The 25,053-nt window shown below is 35.1% G+C and overlaps 1 protein-coding gene across 1 annotated transcript; it reads left to right on the forward strand.

The window, feature by feature from the left end:
• Window positions 1-4,627: 4,627 nt before the first annotated feature.
• Window positions 4,628-10,581, forward strand: LOC143556310 (serine carboxypeptidase-like 16). Its single transcript, XM_077045662.1, has 14 exons — window positions 4,628-4,777; window positions 5,206-5,351; window positions 7,422-7,495; window positions 7,593-7,715; window positions 7,811-7,913; window positions 7,999-8,036; window positions 8,128-8,229; window positions 8,306-8,395; window positions 8,496-8,570; window positions 8,683-8,754; window positions 8,835-8,983; window positions 9,081-9,194; window positions 10,340-10,394; window positions 10,486-10,581. Exons 1-14 carry the CDS (start codon window positions 4,641-4,643, stop codon window positions 10,579-10,581), a joined length of 1,374 nt encoding a protein of 457 aa, XP_076901777.1. The 5' UTR covers window positions 4,628-4,640.
• Window positions 10,582-25,053: the final 14,472 nt, after the last annotated feature.

The raw sequence follows: 25,053 nt of genomic DNA on the forward strand, positions 1-25,053 counted from the left end.
TATAAATATGGATGAGCTTATGCTCTTTCTCATGTCTAGCTAACTCCAAACAATCTTTGTCATTACTTAGGTGTTCAAGGCCATTGTCTAAGTTCTTTTCAGGATGCAAGAACTGGTAGTACATTGGCATTGTCCCATTGTAGCCCTAACATATCCAACATCAGATCAAGCTCATGAATTGAAAACTTGTCTATGTCTATCAAGTCCACAAACGTTACCTCCAACATAGGTACGGTTTGGAGGTGTTGTTTACCTACCACCAGTATGCAAGCACAAACTGAAATAACTAGGATACAAGCCTGCAAATTTTTTTTAAGTTAATCAACTGTTAATCGCACCTAGGGTTACAAATTGTAGCGAAAGACGCAACATTACCGTATAGATCATCGAGGTCATATTCTTCGGTTGTGTCGTGTACGAACCAGCCTGAATCACCCATCGGAGTTGATGATTATCGAATAGCGAGGATGAAGAAGATGAATTATTGAACGGTCAGGGGGTTAGGGTGGGTATATATTGGGGGAAATTTAAAGGATAGCTGAAAAGACCGTATTGCCCTCACGTGAGTAGCAGCTGACATGACTTAACGAGAAAATTTAACCGGGTTAGGCGAAAAGGACAAACGCTAAAAGATTTTGAAACGTAAAAGACAAAAAGGATCAATTTTGAAGATAAGGAACAAAGAATGAAATTTGAATGAAAGATAAATGGCAATTTCTGTGTAATTTAGTCTTATAAATTTAAGAAAACAAAAGAGGAAAGAGTTAGGTGAGGTCCGTGAGGAAGATCTCAACCTCAAAAGCACGAATTATGATTTTTTTTAACTATAATAAAACAAATATAGTTAATGTTTTTGTAAGCCCTATATGTGGATATGTTTTGTGATAACCTGATTTTTTTTTATATATGAAACCACACAAGCCTTCAAAATTTCAAAGTGTATTAAAAAAACAGTTAGCGCTGTTTCACTCTTTGTGATTTGCTCAGATTCTCATTTTTAATTTATAACATTCTTGTTAGTGTACATTTATTTTGGTATTAGTCTCATTTTCATTAAGTCACTTAGCCTTGTTAATTCCTGTTTTAAACCTTAATCCATATGTACCAGTCACACGATGTGTATTTTTTTTTCTTTTTATTATTTTAGTTTAATTTTAGTATAATAACTTTATTGTTTTTCCAGAAATCACATGCATATGATTATAAATACATGAACAAAGAATGAATTCACATTAAAAGTTTTAATACATCGATAAAATATAAAATTGAATCATTCAACCCAAATTAAACAGAATTCAAACTTAGCTGTTGCTACTTCTTAAACACAATTCAAAATTTATATTCCAGTCAGAAACAGTTTATAACTATTTAAAAATAGAACTCAATATTAACAATTTCAATTCATTATTAATCGCCACTGATAGCTCGATTTAAGGTTTTGTTCCATCGATTGTGTTTGTGTTTTGTGTTTGTCGAATATTTGATTGATAGGGTTTGATCGATTGAGACCTTAAGGTTTGCGTATGTGGTTTATATTTGATCAATTGATTGATAACTCTTCGGGTTTGTAGCCAGTGGCGGATATAAGGCAAAGGAAGGGTGACCTCCATTGCTGGAGTGTCCGCCAGTTGCCGCTGCCTGCCCAGACCACCGTATGCATGCTAAGGTATTCTAAATTGGTATTTTGTTATATATTTTTTTATCTCTTGAAATCTTGAATTTTTGATAACTTGAATTTAATACAGAATTTATTGCTAATACAAATATAATTGCTAATAATTTACATTAGTATTGGTGATGTCTTCACAAATAAAATAAAAATAAGGTGCTTATTTTTTACCATCTTATATAATTGTATTGATTGTCTTATTATGTAAACTGATTTGGTTTTCATCTTCAAAATTCTTAACAATTTTTATTAAAAAAAGTTTCATCTTCAAGTGAAATTTCATCTTTTAAGATATGTTGGTACACATGAACATATTAAAAAGAGGTTTACGAGACTTGCACATGTGTTGGAAACATCTTTAGTTTTGAATTCTTCTATTAACACATTTTTTCTTCTTTTTGCAAGACATAACTTGAGTTTGAGCCGCCTAAGAGGTATGGAGCAAATATTATACGTAATGAGTTTGATGAGAGTTAAACACAAAGTTTTTAGAAGAAAACAAATAAGTGTATTATGTGCATTATTTTGCTCATCAGCTTCATTTGGTAGATGAGGCGGATTGGCAGTTGCGAGAAAACAATTGGGTGTTGTGGGTTTTTAGAAGATAGCCACTTTGATGAATGTGGTTTTTGCTTGAAAAAAATTGATATTTGTATAAGAAACTGAGAGAAAAAGTAGCAAAATTGATTAAGAGTCCTGCTAGGGAATCTACCCAAAATTAGGGTGCACCACTTAATATGCCCCTAATTTTGTTGGTTTTGTCTTTTTTATGTTGTACTTTCCCTATACATGGCGTATGGGGTATGAATTAACAACTGATTTGACAATCTAACATACCCTTAATCCCTGTAGAGCTATACAGGGTATAACCCTTTTTTTAATTAGTAATTTCAAAAAAGTGGGTGTCTAGAGAAAACCCCAAGATTAATTGTGGGTTAATTATTATCAAAAGTGGGTCAAATCAAGAACTTTGTCTTACATGGCTCATAAAAGCACAATGGAACTCTCACTACAAAACACATATGTTCTTGGTTGATTTGTTTCCGGTCCATTGTTAATGTGCTTGATTATATTGTATGCTAATGCCCTAATGTTTCTATCAAAACTCAAGCAAATGTCATTTTAGAATATTTTTGAACATTTGAATTTGTGTTTCATCTATATTTTGTGTTGCACATTTTAGGGCTCACATATAATATATCAAGAGGACTTCAAAATGCAGAGGTGTAGGATGCATGCTTATTTGCAATTATTAAGATCTTAGGGTTAAGCAATGAGGATTCCAATGGGGGCCACGCCCGTGTCTGATGCCCAGGTAGCATTGTTCAAGTGACAGTAGCCCCTGTTAGGGTCCAAGGGACAGAGCCCTTGGCTGAAATCGAGATTAAAAATTGATTAATTTTATGTCGCAATTTCAAATGTTAAATTCAAAATAAAATATGAACGCATTTTGGAAGTAATCAGGAATTCAAAATGAAAACCGTCAAACGCAGTTTCAAGTCCTATTTGGTAAAATACGACATCGTAGTTTTGGTCAATCTTCTGGTTCTAAAAATTCTCATGATCATCTTAGTAAGTTCTTGTCAATTTCTGAGTTGCAATTAAATGGATTTTCGGACAAATCACCAAACTAATTTGATTTAAAAGCGTTTCATACTACTATCAAATTATCCCTCTTTTTAACTTGTCGGAGTGTCACATCAATGATACTTGTCCAATTTTTTCTCTGTTTGAAGGCTCCTTGGCTGCTCCTTTTTTCGTCAAATCTTAATTTCATTTTGATTTCTCCACTCAAAATCGTATATGTATACTTTTCTTCTTTCTACAATTCTCCCATGGAATTTGATTGGCTGTTTAATGTTGTATTCTTTTCCATAATGTCAATCTTATACATCTCAGAACCCACTAATTTATTTGACATTTTGGACATTTTCCTTACTTTTTTGATCATCAGTTTCTGAAATTTTAGTTTTCATTTAACTCCATCTCATTTGTTTTTTCTCTTTCTTTTTTCTTTTTTTCTTTTCTTTTCTTTTTTTTTTTGGCTTACAAATCGTCGTTTATAGTTCAATTTTATTAAACCTATATATAAAATAAAATAAAATAAAATAACTAATCAAAGTAAAATATTCATGATATTAATAGATAATATGCGAAATAAATAAACAAACGCCTATTCACCTATATATTATTCATAGGAAAAAGTCAAAATGCAAAGGGAGACAAAAATAAGAAGTGTGAGAAGGATTTGTGACCACACGAAAAACTTTTAAAAAAATTCTAAAAAATTAATTAAAAAAATCATAACTCAAAATATAAATAAAAAATGTAAAAGTTTAAAAACCAAAAATGTTTCCCTCGTCAGTTTTGTTCCAAAAAAAAAACGCCGAAAAGACACAATGCGGAGACAAAAGTCACAATGACGAAAATGAAGAAAAGACACAACTATAACTGAAAAAAAAAACACAACAAATCGCAAAATATAACACAATGTTGAGTAATATAACACAATATCAAGAAAAAAAGACACAATGTCAAGGAAAAAAAGACACAATCAACGACGAAAATAAACACAAAATACAATGATAAACAAAAAGACACAATGGTCTTTTTCACTCAACATTGTGTCTTTTTTTTTTTTAGAACGAGAAAGACGATGGAACATTTTTGTGTTTTTACTTTTTTTGTTTTTTTATTAAATTTTAAGTTATGATTATTTATTTATTTATAATTTTTTATGTAAGGTTTTTTTTATGTGGCTATAAATCCTTCTCATTTTTGTCTTCCTTTGTAAAATAAGTTAGACCCATTATTCATAATCAATATATTTTACTTTCATGATAACTTAGTTTATGTTATTAGTTAAATATGCATAGTTTTTGGTGCACCCTTGGTGAAAGTATTCTATATATAGTCAACATAACCCATGGATTTAGGATCACATAAAATTTGAAGAGTAGAGTGTGGATCAATGGCATTAAAGAGTTTCTCATTTCTGCTCATTCTTCTAACACTTCACTCTTTCTCCATTACTTCTTCAAATTCAAAAGCCATTGTTACAAGTCTTCCTGGATATCCTGGTCCACTTCCTTTCAAACTCGAAACTGGGTATGCATGTCATCCTCATGTGTGACTTATTGATTATTTTGCATATATATCTTCAACTTAATATGTTTTAACTCGAATCAAACATTTAGAAGAGTACGCTTTAGGTCTGGTAAAACAGGTACTTGACGATTTAACCGATTTAATAAAAAGTACAGTATGTAATCTTATACTTTTTTTCATGAAATTAAAACTAGTAGGCTAAGATGTATCATTTTTTCCTTTAAGGTACAAGAAACATGCAATTGTGTTATAGACATGGGATATAAATTAGTTAAATGAGTAATATTCATTTTTGGTAATTGATAATTGCATCGCGTGTCTAACATGTTTAACACGATAAAACTTGCTTTAATTGCTAGCTTCTACATCTTTTTATACAAATCTTATGTTCTCGTTGTGTTCTAATTAATATTATTTTTGTAATGAAGGTATGTAGGAATTGGGGAAAAGGAAGAAGCACAATTCTTTTACTACTTTGTTGAATCCGAAAGAAATCCAGATGAAGATCCACTTATATTTTATCTCACTGGTGGTCCTGGATGTTCTGCTGTCATTACCTTCTTCTATCAAATAGGTACATATTATTGGCATGTGTCTGATGACAGGTAGCAGGATATATGGTGTTGTATCTAATCCAACCTGTGCATAATAAAATTTATGTAATTGGATACGGATTAAGATATGGAGGTGCCCGTGCGATTTCCCAGCGGCTCGTCAAAATAATAAAATTTAAATAAAGTTAAAATTTTATTGAAAATAAGAAAAGACTGAAGTAAAATAACCTCTAATCTAATATGCTCATAATACATGTATGATTCATTATAACTTATTATAGTCTAGTATGACTTGTTATAAATATGGATTAGTAAATAAAATTAAAATATATAACACTTATGTTATTACATATGGATTGAATGTAGTAAATTGAATGTAATAAGCTAGTGACTAAAAACCATTTACCCTTTTAAAAAGTTGTAATTATTTAAAGTATAAACGTATTTAGTATTGTACTACAAGAATAAAAGATTGCAAAACTCTTAAAATAAAAGAACTCTTAGCATACCCTACCTAAATGTTTTATAATAAAAACCCGCAGTAATGCACATATGTATTATTGTGCGATACTGTTGTATTACACATGTGTATTACTATGTATTTTTAAGTTTAATAGTGTTTAATTACATATATTCAATATTTGTGTATTGTATATGTGTAGTAGTGTTGTATTATATGACAAAAGAATAATAATAAAATAAAAGTCGATGTAGTGCACATGTGCGTTAATGTTGTATTACACATACGTACTAATGTGTATTCAATGTGCGTATTAGTCTTATATTGCATATATATAATAGTGGTCATCAAATATGTGCAAATAGTGTTGTATTTTATGCAATACAAACACTTTTGCATATATGCAATGCACACTATTACACATGTACACTACACCGACGAGGTTACCGACAAAGTTTTTTTTTTTTTGGGAACCAATAACATCATATAAGAATAATGGAAAAAAAAGAAACTTAAAAAAAAATAAAATTAAAGTTAAAAATAATTTTTTAGGAGTTTTTAAGTTTTCTCTTTAAGAAAAGTTTTCACTAGATCTCACCCCCTATATATATATATATATTAGTATTATTTCATCATTTAAATATATACATCAATAAAAACTTTATTATTGCAAAGAGAAAACGGATTCAAAAACTCGTTACAACAACTCCGTATTGATCACCCGTCAAAAACCTCTACCAAAACCCCGTATGTATTTTTAGATCTAACCCTAACTTGGTGACAAAACATTACCATACTAATAACTTTATAATCAAAAAACTAAATCAACTTCACGAGCGGCCACTTAGGTAATTCCATATTCACAGACATGTGAATACGTCTCAGAATTAAAAAAGTGTGCATCACCCATTGATTGTCTTCGGTTCTTGATTCAGTCCTTTGGTTCATGGGCTAGATTTGATTTCCAACTTGAAATTGAAAATTGAATTGTTTAACCAAGAAAATCAAACAACAGTCTTTTGGTAGCTAGTCTGGTCGCTAACTTGCGAAAAAAGTATGATTCTTCTTTGGCTATGTGGTTCCCGGAATTGATAACTTTGACCGGACTAGACTTTTTTAAGCCAATGGTCGGCAGTCCTTAGATCTTCTTGGTGTCATATTTGATCGGCTGACCCTAGATCTCATTTGGTAGATCTCTCATTGGCAAAAGTGATCGACCCTAGATCTCTTCACGACAGTGAATGACCCCATGCGACTGTTAGATATTGGTATCAAAGAGAGCAGTGACTCAAAAATTTGTTATGATATTACCCATTCAAAGCCTCTACCTAAGCCATTACCATATATTAATCAATTACAATTAGGAAGCCAACCAACTTTATCGACTTGTCAACTTAAGTCCTTCCATATTCACCAACTTGTGAATACGGTCAGAATTAGCAACAAACGTATTGGGTGTCGAGATTCTAAATATTACACAATGTATACCAGCTTTAACATATTTATTTTATTTCGAGACATTTTATGCTGATAGTTTAAAGTTACTGGACAAAAGATTAGAGTTTCTTTCCTTTCGTCTTAGTATCTTACAGAAATTAAAAACACGTTCTGAAGAACTCCTTTGTTGCAGGTCCACTTAGTTTTAACTTTGAAACTGCTCCCGAAAACATCACACTCACATTAAATCCAAACTCATGGACAAAGGTTTATATTTCTATCAACACTTACTACACATATAGCATAAAATCTATGCTATTTATACGTAGTAAGACTGAAGTTGTTAGCTCTATATATATTGCAGATGGCTAATGTAATATATGTAGACATGCCTGCTGGTGCCGGGTTCTCTTATGCCACAACACAAGAAGCATGGATTAGCAGTGACAGCATTGTGGCGAAGCAAGCCAACGATTTTCTTAGAAAGGTCCTGTATTTTATTCTTTTTTAAATTTTGTTCAAAATCGATATAAAGTTTATTAACCTTGTATTTTATATGTTGATTGATGTAACGTACAATAGTTCCTTATCGACCATCCTAAGTTCTTGAAAAACCCTCTATACATATCGGGCATCTCGTACATGGGAATTGTCACGCCTATCGTAACTTTGGAAGTGTATAATGGTAATTCATACTCTCTGATGATCTATTAATTTTCATTATGTTGTTATGCCTGAAATGATTATGAACTTTATAAAATTGTTTGTAGCTAATGAACGTGGTGATCAGCCTGCATTGAATATCCAAGTAATTTACACATGAACTCCCTTAATGTTAGAATCATATCATTAGTAATATAGATATGCAACTAACCTTGGTTTCTTGATTTGTGACTCAGGGTTATATTCTCTGCAGTCCTCTCACTGATAAGTTCATGGACTTCAATTCCAGAGTCGAGTATGCTCATCGCATGGCACTAATATCTGATGATATTTATAAGGTAAATTATCCTAGACTTTTAGTAAGCAACACAACATCAATATGAGTTATCCTTCTATAACAATATGATTTTGCAGTCCGCGGTCGAAAACTGTCGAGGTAATTATGTAAACATCGACGAAACAACCAATTCAATATGCGCAGACAGTCTTGAAAGATACAACGAGGTGATCCCGCTAAATTGATTTATATATAAGAGCTAGCCATACATCTTATGAAAACCATATAGTATATATGTGACATTATTTATTTATTTTTTAATTACAGTGCATAAGTGACATTAATATGGAGGACATTTTGGAACCCCTTTGTAATAAATCAGATCTGAAGCCATATTGTCGAGTAATTAACTTCTCTCTATGTGGTTAATCACTTAATCCTAAGCAGTTGTTAATTAAATATAGAAAGGTGTTCGATAACCAATCATTGTGTCATGTTTATTTGGTTCTTTTAGGAGTACTATTACGATTTTGCAGCAGATTGGGCAAATGATGAGGCTGTGCAACAAGCTCTAAACATTCGTCAGGTACATCAACAACACAGTTTATATATGAAATTGTCCTATTTCTTATAATTAACTATTAAACTGTGATAAACCGTGATCAGGGAACAATTGGAACATGGGAGTTCTTCAACACGACTATGCACTACACGGAAGGGAAAAATGACACGTTCTGCTACTCTTATGACATCGCAAGTAGTTTTTCCTACCATAAGAAACTTGTTAGCAAAAACTGTCGAGCTTTGATCTTTAGGTATGTTGATCGACAATAATACTGTCCCTCTCAAAACTCAACTGTTGTTCGCGATCAGTGTATATCAATAATAATAATAATGACATTCTATATGCAGTGGTGATCATGATATGACCTTTCCATATGTCGGAATTGAACAATGGATTGTCGCTCTTGGTCTCCCAGTTGATAGCTCGTGGGAACCATTTTATGTTAGCGGTCAAGTTGGAGGGTAAGAACCGACTTTAATTGTATGTGCAGGGTCATCCTAGAAACTTCGGGGAAAGTAGAAAAAATGAGCCCCTAAATTATAATTTTTTATTCTATAAAGTATTTAATTCTGTCTATAAACGAAACCCTTAAAATCCTACATGTCGCAATGTGGTCGCTTCCCCTTTTATGGAAGCCACCAGATTGCTTCATTTTTAAATGGAGGTCTCTCGTTAATTTAACCCAAATTCATAGGTATGAGTCTTACCAAAACCAGATAACTCTTAAACGGGTTATAACATCTCATTAAATTAAAAATTAATCTTTCCAATTATTTGATATGAAAATCCTATAAAATAGGGATATACTAAAATTTAATATCCAATTTAAAAAAAAGAAAGATATTATTTATAATTAATAAACAATTTTATAGTAAAAAACATAAGAGGGTCATGGTTCATCAAATCCAAATAGCTTTTAAACGGGTTATAACATATCATTTATTTACGAAACCCTTTCATCATCAAACCCTAAGTATATTATTAATTTTCTTACAATAAAGAAAATTAAAATGCAAAAAATAAGTATTAAAAAACGAAAAATGTAAAACAATCATTCTCTCAAGCCATCAGATTGCTTTATTTGTAAATGAAGACTTTTCACGCATTTGACCCGAATTTACGGGTGAATGTCTCGCCAAACCCAGATAGCTCTTAAACGGGTTATAACATCTCATTATATTAAAAAATAATCTCATCAAATATTTGATACGAAAAATCTTATAAAATAGGGTTATACTAAAAATTAATATCCTATTTTATTAAAAAAAAGGATATTATTTATAATTAAGAAATAATTTTATAATAAAGAAAATAAACGGGTAATGGGTATCACCAAACCCAGATAGCTTTTAAACCGGATTATAACATATAATTTATTTGTGAAACCATTTCATCATCAAACCTCAAGTATATTAATTATTAACTTTTTACAATAAATAAAATTAAAATCCAAATACACATATATAAATATTTAAAACGAATAATGTAAAACAACTCCCGTAATACGGGGGATAAAATCTAGTATAAAATATTAAAAATTGGGGGCTTAGGCGGTTGCTCACCTTGCCGATACGCATGTTTACTTATTTCATGGTGTTTCTTTTAGGTATAAAACGACATACGCAAAAAAGGATTTCTCACTGACATTTGCTACTGTTAAAGTAAGATACATGTTTCGTGTGATTATTGGTATCACGGTGTTATATACAACTTACCACTATGTGTTAACCTCTTCTGATAATTTCAATGTAGGGTGCTGGTCATTCGGTGGCACAGTACAAGCCCAAAGAAGCTATGGTTCTAACAGAGAGATGGCTTGATTCAAAAACCTATTTAAGCGTCATGTAATGCATCATATGAATGAAGTTTATGATTATTGAAATTCGTTCTCTAGCTAAATCTTCCATTTTTTCACTACTTATCTGTACACAAGACATATGGATTGATTGATGTTATTGATGATTTTTCTTAGATTCTATCACATTAATTTATATGTTTTTTGAGATTTCTTTATGTTGAATCAAATTCCTGGTGGCTTTGAATGCCTGATATAAAATATAATTTTAGATTCTGTAGACGTGGGATGGTCGTAGCTAGGTTTATTGTCATTTTATTTGACACTTATTTTTTATTTTTTTTAGGTCATAATTTTATCTCTTGTTTATATATTAGGATAGTTATTAGCATTTTGTTATTATAATTAGCTGTGCCTAACTCTATCATTAGCGGCTAGCTTTGATCATTGTCCTTTTCGTTGTAGTCTTATAAAGACGTCTTATTTTAGCTATTCAATGCATAGAATGAAACATCCCCAAATATATAAGTGGATTTCATAGATAAATAAAAGATATTTTTTTTAAGTTAATGGGATTAGAGATTACTGGGTGCAATTGCGAAAGGCATAATCACTAGTTTGGTCTAGTGGTAAAAGAGTATATCTTATAATTAAATGGTTGTGCGTTCTAATCTTACTTGAGACATGGGATGAAAGGTGGAAAAAGAAATTAGTTGTTAAAAAAAAATAAATAAAATGTGAAAGCTTGTAGATTAAAGGGCATTTAGGCCAATATTTAACGTTTAAACCCTCATTAGAATTATATCCACGACCACCCTTCTCATTTCTTTATCCTCAAGTAAAATCTTAAAGACATAAAAAATAGGTGCTCCAGAGAGAAAGCAAAAAAAGGAGCATCAAGGGTCGGTTTTGAGATCCGCCTTCGAAACCCGAGCATTGGAGTATTTTGGGGAGGATTTACTTGTGGTATTTGTTAGGACTTGGATTTTCAGTATCCTCAGCAAACATTATTCAGAGTAATCTAGGATACGGTATCCTCCAAAGGTGACAGGTATCCTAATTACATTATTTAACTAACACGTTGTCAGCTACTTTCCTTGTTTACCAGGTCAAAGACCGTTGCTATGATCTCCCAAAGACTCGCACTTGCTGTTATTGGAACGTGGCCGATAAGGAAAACGTGTTGGATTGGATAATTAACGGCTAATTGGATTCGGTCTCACATTTCTTAAATTATAGGCGATAGTTGTTAGACTTGGTTCATTATAAATAGAGCTCAAAACGTTGATCATAACACACACTTTAGCACTAGAGACTTACTAGTACTCACATTCTCTGTAATCACGATCAAGTTTTAGCTCCACACTTGTAATCACTTTTATTGTTAATAAACCGGTGGTGATAGTTTTCACCTCCCGGGGTTTTTTTCTTGTTATCCTCAGGATAACGAGTTTTTTCCTCGCAACAAATTTTTGTGTTCAAGCCACATTTACAAGCACCTAGTCCCGTTTTACTAATTTGGTTGTAAAATCACTGTTGTTAATTTTTGACCAAAACAATTTGGCGCCCATCGTGGGGCCACGGTGCTTCAATCCTTGAAATCCGTTCATTTCATTTTCAATCACTTTCATTCTCTTGACAATGGCCTCACAACCAAAAACCAGTTCAGTCTTTGCTCCGGTGGTCACTGCTGCTTCAAATGTCAACCTGGGACCTCCACCAGTGCCAAAGAAAAACACTCAGCCCAGAGGAGAACTTCCAACATTCGCAGGATCCTCTACACAGCTAGACCCGGTTATTTCTAACGATGACATTTTTGCATTGATGAAACAGGTCAAAACACACATGGAGCAGCAAGAGAAGACCAACTCGAGGCTATTTAAGGAGATTGAAGGGATCAAAAAGATGCCAGGGCAGGAGGCTACTCCAATCATGCCCAGGGCTCTTGATTTTGGTGCTCTAAGATCATCCATCCTTCAGAATCCCGGATCCTTTGGGACATAATCAACAAGGACTACGTCCCAGCAGCAATCAGGATATGGGGGAACTTATCTTCCGGTATCCTCGGAATTTCCTAGACCAACGAGGCCAGAATCCATCAACGTGCAGCCTCATTCAACCATGCCAGCTGGCGTATTCTCTTCAGGATCTCCCATGGTGTCCTCTGAAGTGCATGTTGGGGATGATATCCCAATGCAGGCGTCACCTTATCCTGAGGATACCCTTAATGGAAATATTTGTCGTTAAGGATCAGGATACCAGAGGCCTAGCCATGATCTTGGTAACAATTCATTTAATACAAATTTATACACTAATCGTGGATCTGTGCAGGATAAGGGAATATCCCCCGAGATAGCCAGGGAACTGCAAAAAATGAAGGATATGATTTCCAGTATCCCAGGGATAATACGTCCCATAGCTGAAGTGCCCGCAGGAAGCCATAAGTTATCCAGGTTTACTTGGCCTATATGCAACGTAGAAATCCCCAAGAAGTTTCAAACTCCCAGCATGAAACTGTACGACGGCACTACGGATCCTGAGGAACACGTAGCTTAGTATAGAGAAAGGATGGAGATCAACCCCATTTCTATTGACCTCAAAGAAGCTTGCCTATGCAAGGGATTTGTTTCAACATTGACAGGGCCAGCCCTCAAATGGTTATTAAGTATCTTTTCGAACACTATTACATCGTTTTCTCATTTGATTAATTTGTTCAATAACCGATTTTCTTGTAGTAGATCTTTTGAGAAAATGACAGGTGACTTATATAGAATTGTTCAGCATAATAATGAATCCTTAAGGGATTACATAACCAGATTTAGCAGGGAAGCTTTGGAAATCCCCAACCTTGACATGGCAGCTGCTGTTGAAGCCTTTAAGATGGGATTAAAGAATGATTCTCCTTTCTATGTTGATCTTGTCATGACTCCATGCTGGAATCTTGATGAAGTCAGAAACAGGGCGTTAAGATACATTCGGCTGGAGGATGACAAGAAAGCTCATGGAAACTTGGTTATCCCGAGTATGAGTCCACCAACAGGAAGTTAGACTCTCCACAAAAATTCTCCAGGCCCAAGCCTTATTCCAAGCAGGATAATCCCGGGATAAATGCTGTGGAAGAAGATGAGGATGACAAATAATATCCTAAAATCTCTTAATATTATTTTAATATTGATATTGGTGGTGTGATATGTGCCATGCAGGATTTAGGTGACAAGGCCAGATGGCCTAAGAAAAATGAGAAGCCCGGATCCAACAAAGACAAGTCAAAATGGTGTGCATTCCATGAAGACTTTGGCCATCGCACTGACGATTGTATAGCACTTCGAAAGCAGATAGAATACCTTCTCAGAAAAGGACATCTGAAGGAATTATTTAGAAGAAACAAGAACAAAAGTGAGGATCCTATCAAGATACCTGAAAGGGCACCTTCCCCACGACCCGGAGCTAAGGTTGTATCCTTTATCTCGGGAGGATCGGACATCTGCGGAACCTCGTATTCAGCAGCTAAGAAGCGTTCCAAAGAAACGAATATGGACAATGGAGAAAGACCTCTTCGTACTTCCACATTAACAACTCAAAGAATCATAACCTTCGATGAGGAGGATAGATGTGACCTAGTGGATCCCAAACATGATGGTTTGGTAATTACTTTATGCATAGCTAACTGTTTTGTGCGCAGGATACTCGTTGATGGAGGAAGCTCTGTAAACATTATCCAGATGGATGCTTTGAGGAAAATGGATATCCCGGAAATAGAGATTATCCCAAAATCCTCAGTCCTTGTAAGATTCAGTGGCAAGACCAAGAATACCCTAAGAGATATCAAACTTCCAGTATACATTGAGGGAGTAAACTCTTTACAAAAATTTTGTGTTATTGACTCATTGTCTTGTTTTAATGTGATCTTAGGCAGGCCTTGGATTCATGATATGAATGTAGTACCCTCAACATATCATCACTTTGTAAAACTTCCAAGCCCTTGGGGAGTTATCAAGATAGAAAGTGACCAACAAGACGCCAAAGATTGCTATGCATCATCAATGAAGCCGGCTGCAAAGCCTACTCAAGTATAGCAATTACAGAAACAACCAGGGAGGTCCTGCAAGCCAGAGAGCAGGATGTGAAAGAAGTATCTTTGGATCCTCAGGATACTGAGATCAAAGTATTGTTAGGATCAAGTATTCCTAAAGATATTGAGACGGAATTAATATCTTTCCTAAAGAAAAGAGCTTCTACCTTCACCTGGAAAAATGAAGATATGACAGGTATCTCTAAATCTGTAATTACTCATAAACTTGGTATAGATAAATCTTTCAGGTCGGTATATCAAAAGCGAAGGAAATTTTCTCCTAAGAGAAACATTATCATACAAGAAGAAGTGCATAAGCTACTCAAAACCAAGATGATAAGGGAGGTCCGCTATCCTAGATGGTTAACCAATCTAGTTGTGGTCCCAAAAAAAAATGTAAAGTGGAGAGTGTGTGTGGACTTCACAGACCGAAACAAGGCCTGCCCAAAAGACCCATTTCCACTCCCACATATTGACTCAATGGTGGATGAAACTGCTGGCCATGAACTACTAACCTTCATGGATGCATCCTCAGGATTTCAACAAATTCAAATGGAGTCTTCAGATCAAGAAGACACAACCTTCATGACTCCCACAGGTATATACTGTTATATTGCAATGCCTTTTGGACTAAAAAATGCAGGTGCAATATACCAGAGGCTGGTCAACTTGATGTTCAAAGACCAACTGGGGACACGATGAAAGTCTACATAGATGAAATGGTGGTAAAGTCAAGGAGGGCTGAGGATCATCTCAAAGACTTGGCAACAGCATTTGACATCCTGGATGAGTATAACATGAAGCTGAATCCAGCCAAGTGTCATTTTGGTGTCAAAGCAGGAAAGTTTCTTGGATACATGGTCACTAAGAGAGGAATAGAGGCAAGCCCTGAACAGATCAAGGCCATCCTAGACATCAAATCACCAAGAAATTTTAAAGATGTCGAAAGATTGACCGGAAGAATAGCAGCTCTCAACATATTCATCTCAAGATCTTCAGAGAAGTGTAAAGACTTCTATGATATCCTGAGGAAGAATAAAAAATTCGAATGGGGAGAAAAGCAAGAAAGGGCATTGGTATCCTTGAAGGAATGCTTATCCTTAGCACCACTCCTAATGAAGCCAGTTGATAGTGAGCCATTATCCTTGTACTTAGCTATTTCTGGGAATGAAATCAATGTTGTCTTGGTCAAAGATCATGAAGGTCAACAACACCCAATATATTATGTAAGTAAAAGTCTACTAGATGTTGAATCTAGGTATTCTTATCTTGAATAATTAATTTTAGCACTTATAATGGCTTCTACTAAACTACGACATTACTTTGAAACTCTTGCTATACATGTAAAGACTAACTATCCTATTAAGGCTGTTTTGAGAAAACCAGAAATGTCAGGTAGGATGGCAAAATGGGCTGTAAAACTTAGTGCATACGATATCTGGTATGAGCCAAGGACAGCCATAAAATCTCAGGCACTTGCCGACTTTGTGGCTGATTTTAGACAGGATATACTCGAAGAAGTAGAAAAAGAAGTTCAACAATTGGAGGTCAAGGAGAGTTGGACCTTGCATACTAATGGTGCCTCCAACATAAAAGGAACAGGTCTAGGTATCCTGCTAAAATCGCCACAGGTGGACATTATACTTCTGTCCATATCTTGTGAATTTCAGGCTACTAATAATGAGGCTGAATATGAAGCCTTAATAGCTGGTTTACAATTAGCTAAGGATATGAAGGTCAGGTATCTTCAAGTTTATGTTGATTCGTTGTTACTATCTAACCATTTTAATGGCTCTTATGCAGTGAATGCAGAATACCTAGCAAAGTATTTAGAAATAGTTAAGAAATTAGCTATGTGTTTCGAAACATTTGATAAAATATAGGTACCAAGGGAAGAGAATACTGAAGCAGATGCCTTAGCAAATTTATCATCAGCTTTAAAGATACCAGATGATATCAAGATACCTAACGTTCATATCTTGAATCCAGCAACAAAGGGGAACTATGAAATCATGGAGACTTCAGAAACTGAAGACGATCCAGTATTCTGAACCCGTCCCATAATACGGTATCTTCAGGATAACGAGATCCCAGAAGGAGAAAATCCCAGAGCGTTTCGAATGAAGGTAACCCAGTATATTATCCTAAATAATGTGTTGTACAGAAAATCAGTTGCAGGTCCATAATTGAGATGTTTGGAATATCAAGAAGCACAAGAAGTTCTCAAGGATATCCATGAAGGTGATTGTGGAAACCACACTAGGGGCAGGGCCTTAGTATCCAAGATACTGAGGACAGGTTACTTCTGGCCGACAATGAAGAGAGATGCAATGGATTTCTCCAAGAAGTGTGATGCTTGCCAAAGACATAGCAACATATTGCATCAACCAACTGAACCATTATATCCTATCATATCCCCATGGCCATTTATGAAATGGGGAATGGATATTGTAGGAAAGCTGCCCAAGGCTCCTGGTGGAAAGGTCTTTATGCTGGCCATGACAGATTACTTCTCCAAGTGGATCGAAGCAAAGGCATTTGTTCAAGTTAAAGAAAAGGATGTGATCTCATTCATCAAACACAATATCCTGACAAGATTTGGTATCCCGGCAGAGATTGTTTGTGACAATGGATCACAGTTCACTGGTAGTAGAACAACCAACTTTTTTGAAAGTTGGGGAATCAAGATGGTGACTTCAACTCCAGTACACCCTCAAGCTAATGGTCAACTAGAATCTAGTAACAAGATCATCATCAACAATTTGAAGAAGAAATTGGGATCCAAGAAGGGAAAATGGGCTGAAGAACTACCATTTGTTCTTTAGGCTGATAGAACCACTTCAAAAAATGCAACGGGATAAACACCTTTCTCCTTGGTGTTCGGGGCCGAAGCTGTTATCCCTACAGAGATGGTGATCCCCACAGCAAGAACCAGCATCCAAGATACTGAGTCCAACAACCAAAGCCTTATTGAAGACCTGGATACCATTGATGAACTCAGAGATCTCGCCAGGATCAGAATGGCAGCATACCAACAAAGAATAGCCAAGTCCTACAACAAGAATATCAGAATTCGAAGATTCCAAGTAGGAGATATGGTGTTAAGAAAAGCATTTCAGAATACCATTAACCCAGCAGATGGAAAGCTAGCTCCTAAGTGGGAAGGCCCCTATCTGATTGAAGCCGAAGCTGGAAAAGGGGCCAACAGGTTAATCAACATGGAAGGTGTTCCTATACCAAGAGCTTGGAATGCCATCCATCTTAAGGCATATTATTGTTAATATCCTTAATTGGTATGTTCATATCCTCAGGATAAAGGTATGTCCTCATCTATTTTTACATTTTTTAACTTTATTATCTCTAAATCAAGTTTACTGACTTAAGCGTCGGAGGGGTGTTAGCTAGACTAACACCCACCCTTCATCAAGAGCTTAGTGTTTTGCAGTTATCCTAAGAATATGTTATATCGACAACAGTCAGAGGCTGATCACCTCCCACACGAATATGATATCCCTGATATCTCCTAAGGTTTAAAGTTCTTCACCTTTCTAACGAACGCCTGGAGCGCACGAACATGATATCCCGGATATCTCAAAAGGTTTAAAGGTCTTCACCTTTCCAACGCCTCCTGGAGCGCACGATGATTCGGGTATAGTTCGAGGCAGGCAGACCTGACTAGCTAATAATCCGTTTGTTGTTGGCTATATACCGAATCCATAAGATAAGTGGCAGACGTGTCACACATATGGTTTATGTTTTGGTAAAAAATTAACATCAATGATTTCGTAACCAAATTAGTAATCGGGACTTGGTGCTTGTATGAAATGAACGTAAAAGTGCTTGAACACGAGGATTTTTTGCGAGGAAAAAACCCGTTATCCTTAAGATAAAAAGCAAAAAACCCCGGGCGGTGAAAACTATCACCACTGGTTTATTAATAATAAAGGTGATTACAATTGTGGAGCTCAAACTTGATCGTGATTACAGAGAATGCGAATACTAGTAAGTTCTCGAGTGCTAGAGTCTGTGTTTGATCATTTGTTTAGAGCTCTATTTATAATAAACAAAGTCTAACGTCTAATGCCTATAATTTAGGAAACTCTTAGACTAAACATAATTAGCCGTTAATATCTCAATCAACACGTTTCCTTTTATGCCACGATCTATCAACTGAAAGTGCGAGTCTTCGGGTGATCAAGCAACGGTCTTTGACCTGGTATACATGGAAAGTAGCAAATTTCGTGTTAGTTATATAATGTAATTAGGATACCATTTACCTTAGAGGATACCGCATCCTGGATTAGTTCTGAATATAATCTTTGCTGAGGATACTGAAAATCCGTGCCCTAACAGTTTATAACATTCTCATGTTATCTAAGGTTTATAACATTTTCGTGTTATCTAAAGTCTTGGCATTATCATGCCCATACGTTTGGGACTTTCCCCAGTTTTATCTCAAGTTTAGACATTTTTATGTCTCTAAAGTAAAGGCCTAGTCGCCAGTGAAAAGGCTTTATCGCCAGTAAATGGGCTTTATCACCAGAATTATCTAACATTGTTTTGACATATCGCTAAATATAGAAAGGTTACTAAGTTGTGTTTAACTTAGCAAATTCCCAGAAGCATGATGCTCAAAAAGGTCAACAATTGGGGACATCACATGTAAGCCTATTAAATTTATAAATGATCTCCACGAAGGTATTCTTTACACTTAGTTTTATCACTCAATTCGTATTTCGAGATATAATCTTTGGGTTTGATTGTGATAACTCACACAAGGCACAAGGATATATGATCCTTAAGATATTTTTATCGGTTCCTAATAAACCTTTTGATTATGTTTTCTAAAAATATATAATCTTTAAAACATTTTTATGTTTAGGATGTATGATCCTCATGATATTTTAATAAAGAGTCTTAAAAATATATTTTCTGAAACTACAATCCTCGAAATATTCAAGAAGCATGTATTTAGGACACATTATCCTCGAAGTAACTTATTTCATAAAGTTAAAGACATATAATATTCCAACTAAAACTTACAAGTTACTGAACAAAATGCTTAAAGCCAAAAGATTATGTTATTACTAACCATAAGTGCAGGAAATTAAAAAGGCAACACCCGGGTTTCGTCTTGAAAAGCTAAGATCCCTCCACCCGAATATTGCCAGATGTCCAAAAGTTAAGATAACATGGGCTTCGTCTTGGAAAGTCAAGATCCCTCCACCCATGTATCCTAATATCCTAAGCATAATATTTTTCATGACAGGAAAATAAAGATTATTCAACAACCACTACAACCCAACATCACAAACCAACAAACACATAAAAATTGGGCTCAAGCTTTTTCTTTACCGCTATCATCGCCCAATTGCACCTCACCACCGACCGCCTTCACCGCGTCCTTGATCGCCACATCCACTGCCTTCTCCGCTCCACTAGGACCAGCATCCTCCACGTTCTCACCATTAAGCTTGGCCAAGACTCTCTCCCAAGCAGCCACATCCCAAAAAGGGGTCTCCAGCCCTGCATCCTTAGCCTCCTTAGCCATCCTAAGCCAGGACTGGAAGATAGAGACAGCAGCCGATTTTAAACGGCAAAAACAGAAAACAGATCCAGGTTTTTGAAGCATGGTTAGAAGAAAGGGTGGCGTCAAAAGGTCTAAAAACAGTCAGCGGAGGAAAACAACCTCGAGACTGCATATTAGTGATATCGGTATCACCAAAAATACATATCTCACTCGCTGCACTAGCAAAGAGGTTTTGGGATACAAAATCTTCGACACCAGACCTATGAAGTTTCGGACTCATGAATTGAGAAGATGAAGATCAAGAGATAAAAGAAAGGATTATATTACCTATGAAGACGTTGGAATGAATTAGGAATATATATCTCGGATAAATATAGATGTTCAAGAGTCACGGATGATGAACACGTGTAACCAAGATCGTCCACACATGCAGAAATTCAAAATTCAAAATTTAAAAATTTTACAGCTGTAAACCATATCTACAACTGTTAAATTTGGGGACAATTGTTAGGGCTCGGATTTTCAGTATCCTCAGCAAACATTATTCAGAGTAATCTAGGATACAGTATCCTCAAAAGGTGACATGTATCCTAATTACATTATTTAACTAACACGTTGTCAGCTACTTTCCTTGTTTACCAGTCAAAGACCGTTGCTATGATCTCCCGAAGACTCGCACTTGCTGTTATTGGAGCGTGGCCGATAAGGAAAACGTGCTGGATTGGATAATTAACGGCTAATTGGATTCGGTCTGACATTTCCTAAATTATAGGCGAGAGTTGTTAGACTTGGTTCATTATAAATAGATCTCAAAACGTTGATCATAACACACACTTTAGCACTCGAGACTTACTAGTACTCGCATTCTCTGTAATCACGATCAAGTTTTAGCTCCACACTTGTAATCACTTTTATTGTTAATAAACCGGTGGTGATAGTTTTCACCGCCCGGGGTTTTTTCTTGTTATCCTCAGGATAACGAGCTTTTTCCTCGCAACAAATATTTGTGTTCAAGCCACATTTACAAGCACCTAGTCCCGTTTTACTAATTTGGTTGTAAAATCACTGTTGTTAATTTTGACCAAAACAGGATTTGTCTAGAACAACCCTAATCATCATCAACTTCTACCTCGAGTTTTGGTTTGGTTCAAGTTACGCTTTTGATGGCTAAAGCTTATGTTTTTGTCTACGATTTTGCATGGAACCTTAAGGATTGTCTTTTTGTGGTGTTTGGATGCAAAAAGTTCTATCCTTTAAGTGATATAAGAACACATCAAGCATATACCATTAAAAACAAGATCTAGGGTTTCTTCAAGCTATCTGGTGTGTAATATTTGTGGGTGTAGTTTCGTTGTGAGTATGCTTTCCTAATGTGAGTTTACAACTTTTGTTGTTAGCATACTTTTGTTATAAGTATTGTCACTGTGAGTATATTTTCGAGGAGCGAATACTTCGAGTATTCTCAAGATAGTAAGGCATTCGTAGATTGTGAATTTGATGGCTTCATATGTGAACTTTGCACAAATTTGAAGAGCGGAATAGTGTGAGCATAGTATACTTAGCTGCAGGTCCCGAAATCGGCTCAAACAACAAATATTCTTGGATCAATCTCAACTAGTACTAGCAGAAATAACACTAGAAGAACCGAGATCTCGGATCTTGTTTGGAGTTTGTTATTTTTGGATTTGAATGTAGAAAAGAGAAAGTGGGAGTGATTGTGAGGATAAGATATCTAGTTTGGCAAAAGGTTATCTTAGGCATGAGATACTTGCACTATATATAGTGCAAGTCTCATGCACCATCTTTATTTACTTTGGGCCCAAATTGGCTTTTTTTACAAGTGGTCTTAGGACCAATTACATAAGTTAATTACAAAAGACGAGAACATACAAGCATACATAGCATAACAATACAAAAGACTTAAATACACAAAATAAGGCCTAACAATCTCCTTTTTTTGGGCAAACGTACAATGCAAACGAACATAACATAACAATACAAAAGACTTAAATACATAAAATATGGCCAAACAATCTTCGTCTATAGTCTTTTTTTAAATATCCGACTCTCTAAGCAGGAGCTCTCTCTAAGCGGGACAATATCTTTTAGAATATTTTCAGATTTTCTTAAAAGAACATAAAAATCTTTACGATAAGTCAAATGACTTGATTTTGTTTTTTTTAATAAACTTAAAAATCTTTTTGGTGAGTTAAAGTTAACTCATTTTGTGACATTTGAGCCAAAACAAGGTACACCTCAGTACGTATTTACCGATTAAGCAAATAAACGCCTATTACGTAACAAACGAACGATTAACCAAACGGGTCGGGTTATGACCCAGATATCTCAGGGGGCCATTTATAAGTGATATACGATCTATACAAGCTAAAATATTAGAAATATGGTCTTAGTTTGATAGCAAACAAGTTAAACGAAAACATGCTCGTTTAACCACCCGCTATAGATTTAAACGCGAAAGATAGTTACAAACCAAGCATTGTATCATCCGTTAAGCCGAAAAAGACTTACCAAACACTTACTTGAAATGTTTTAAGTGATCCGTGAAAATATTTTTGATTTTTACAAACATATAGCATGTTTTTATAATTTTACACAAAACTAGCCGAAAAACACTCGTTTTCGCGCTGTTTAACGCACCCGATAAGTTTTTCGCGCCAAAAACCGAACCCGAACTAAATTTGGACCGGGCTTTTCGTGTTTGGGCTTGAGAAATCAGAAACTTGGGCCAAAATGGGCCCAAGTTGGGCCCATATAAATCCCGATCGCAACAGCAAACCCCCCCCCCCCCTTTGGTTCTTTCATATTTAAACTAGATCCAAGATATTTTTAGCCTCAATTTCTTGAAAACTCTGGATACAACTCTGCTTCAGCCAGAAAACCTTCAAACCCTAAGGTAAAGGGCCTAAATAAGTAGCTTTTATGCTTGTTTAAACTTGTTTAATACCATAAAAACATGTCTTGGTTACTAAAAATCATTCCTAACCGTGTAAAAATCCTAAAAATGGTCCATAAACATGTTTTGATCATAAACATGGTAAGGAACCTGTTTTGATATTTTATTTGGTCATAAACACGGATTAAAGGGTTGAAACGGCGTTTTTACGGTTCAAAAGTTCGTTTTTGTGCACTAGCCGAAACCCTAAGTTAAGGGCTGTTATGTTGATGAAAAATTGCTTGGTTTATGATATAGGACTTATACCTAGCGTTCTTAGAAGCAAAAGAACCTGAAAACTTGATTAAAAGGTCGGAAACAAGCCAAACCCGCTAAGGTAATGCCGAAACACTCGCTTACGGGCTATTTAGGTTAAGGTTGTGATGTGCATATTGTTAGGACTTGAAATTTTTCAGGGACATCAGGGACCATGTCAATGAGTCCTTGTTCAAATTTGGTAATTTTTTGACCATCTGAGAATATTTGACGAATTTATTACCAAATTGGGATGTTTATTTGGGAAAAATAGCTAAAATACTTCAAAAATTATGAAATTTTTCTGGGAACTCATATTTGATGTATTTTGATCACATATAAATTTTGGAATCATTTGGAGAAGTTTAAAGGTGTTTTTGTTTTGCGTTCATGTGAATTTTTACAGCCGAATTTTGGGCCGAAAAGAATATCGCACGAGCTTTTTACATTCTGGAATTGATACAGGTTGTTTTAGGACATGATTTGAGTATTCAGGAATTTTTGGAAATTGTTTGGGGTAAACGGACGATTTTCAGTCGAAATATAGCTGATAAAATGAATTTTTATAAATTAATAAATCAGTAAATAAATTCCAGAAATATTTTTATAAAAATCTACATATTTTAATTGACAAGTGGTTAAATTTTCATAATTTAATAATTAACGGTTAATTAATTATGCTAATCTGAATATTAAACAAATTCAGTTTTTATAAAAAAACCGGCAAGTTCGCGACTAGTGAATCTGCGGGAATATCAAAACACCAAGAGTGATCAAAAATCATATTTTTGGACTAATTAAGTAAAAATGAACTTTTCTATTAGAAACCTGGACAATCCGGGTGGATTGTGCGCGTTTCTCCTCAAATCAAACTGTATAAACGGAAACGGGCCCCGTGGCTAATCCGGGACCCCAATATGTGATCTTTCTTTATAACTTAATCATTTTATTAACCAATACTTTTACCCAAGCTTATTTTCCTATAACTGTTTTCTGAACGTGTAAACAAACAACTTGGCCCAGCTGGGAAAACGGGAATCTGAGCCAAGTTCAGTTTTAAGTATTAGACACTGAACAACATCATAACCTAAGCCTACTGTCACTTTCTGGGCGTTCTAGCTACACCCAGATTAGTTATACAGCCCAGTTTAGTATTGAGATTATAATAATATTAAAATATTAATATTATTATAATATTGATTATAGGAACTACTGATAGCGGACCGAACAAACCACGAGCCGATACAGTACTGAATATCTACTAAACCGTGAGTTTCATGACCCCACTTTTAAACTGTTTTACGAACTTTTGGGGTGAAAAGCATGTTTGATTACATATACATACCTGAAACATGTACTGATGTGAATTATCTAAGTGCTAACACATGAAAGTCCCCACGATCACAGTGATTAACTTCGAGCCGGTGGCTGTGAATAGTACTATTGGTTGACAAACCCAAAAGGAATCGGCCTGGTTGCCGTGTCACATCGCGCCGTTTGCACATGACCATATTTATACAAACAGGCTATGTAGTGTTAGACATAGCTACCGGGGCATGTTGTGGGCGGAAAGGGGCCACAGTGGTTGATTGAGCGTGGGAAATTGAGGCACGCAGCCACGAACAGTCCAAGCTTCACTGTAGCTTAGCATAATTACATCACATACATCATTTACATACATACATACTTCTTTCATGATTACAAGTGCTGAATTT

Source organism: Bidens hawaiensis, unplaced genomic scaffold, assembly GCF_021521415.1.
Source record: "Bidens hawaiensis isolate Kalapana, Puna unplaced genomic scaffold, B.hawaiensis_p1.1 tig00018514_1, whole genome shotgun sequence".
Lineage (NCBI taxonomy): Eukaryota > Viridiplantae > Streptophyta > Magnoliopsida > Asterales > Asteraceae > Bidens > Bidens hawaiensis.

Bases quoted from the DNA above. Each gene is read 5' to 3' on its own strand.
- LOC143556310 (XM_077045662.1), top strand. From the start codon at position 4,641: ATGGCATTAAAGAGTTTCTCATTTCTGCTCATTCTTCTAACACTTCAC. The intron at 5,352-7,421 runs GTACATATTATT...CCTTTGTTGCAG, and splicing joins TACCTTCTTCTATCAAATAG to GTCCACTTAGTTTTAACTTT. The intron at 7,716-7,810 runs GTCCTGTATTTT...AACGTACAATAG, and splicing joins CCAACGATTTTCTTAGAAAG to TTCCTTATCGACCATCCTAA.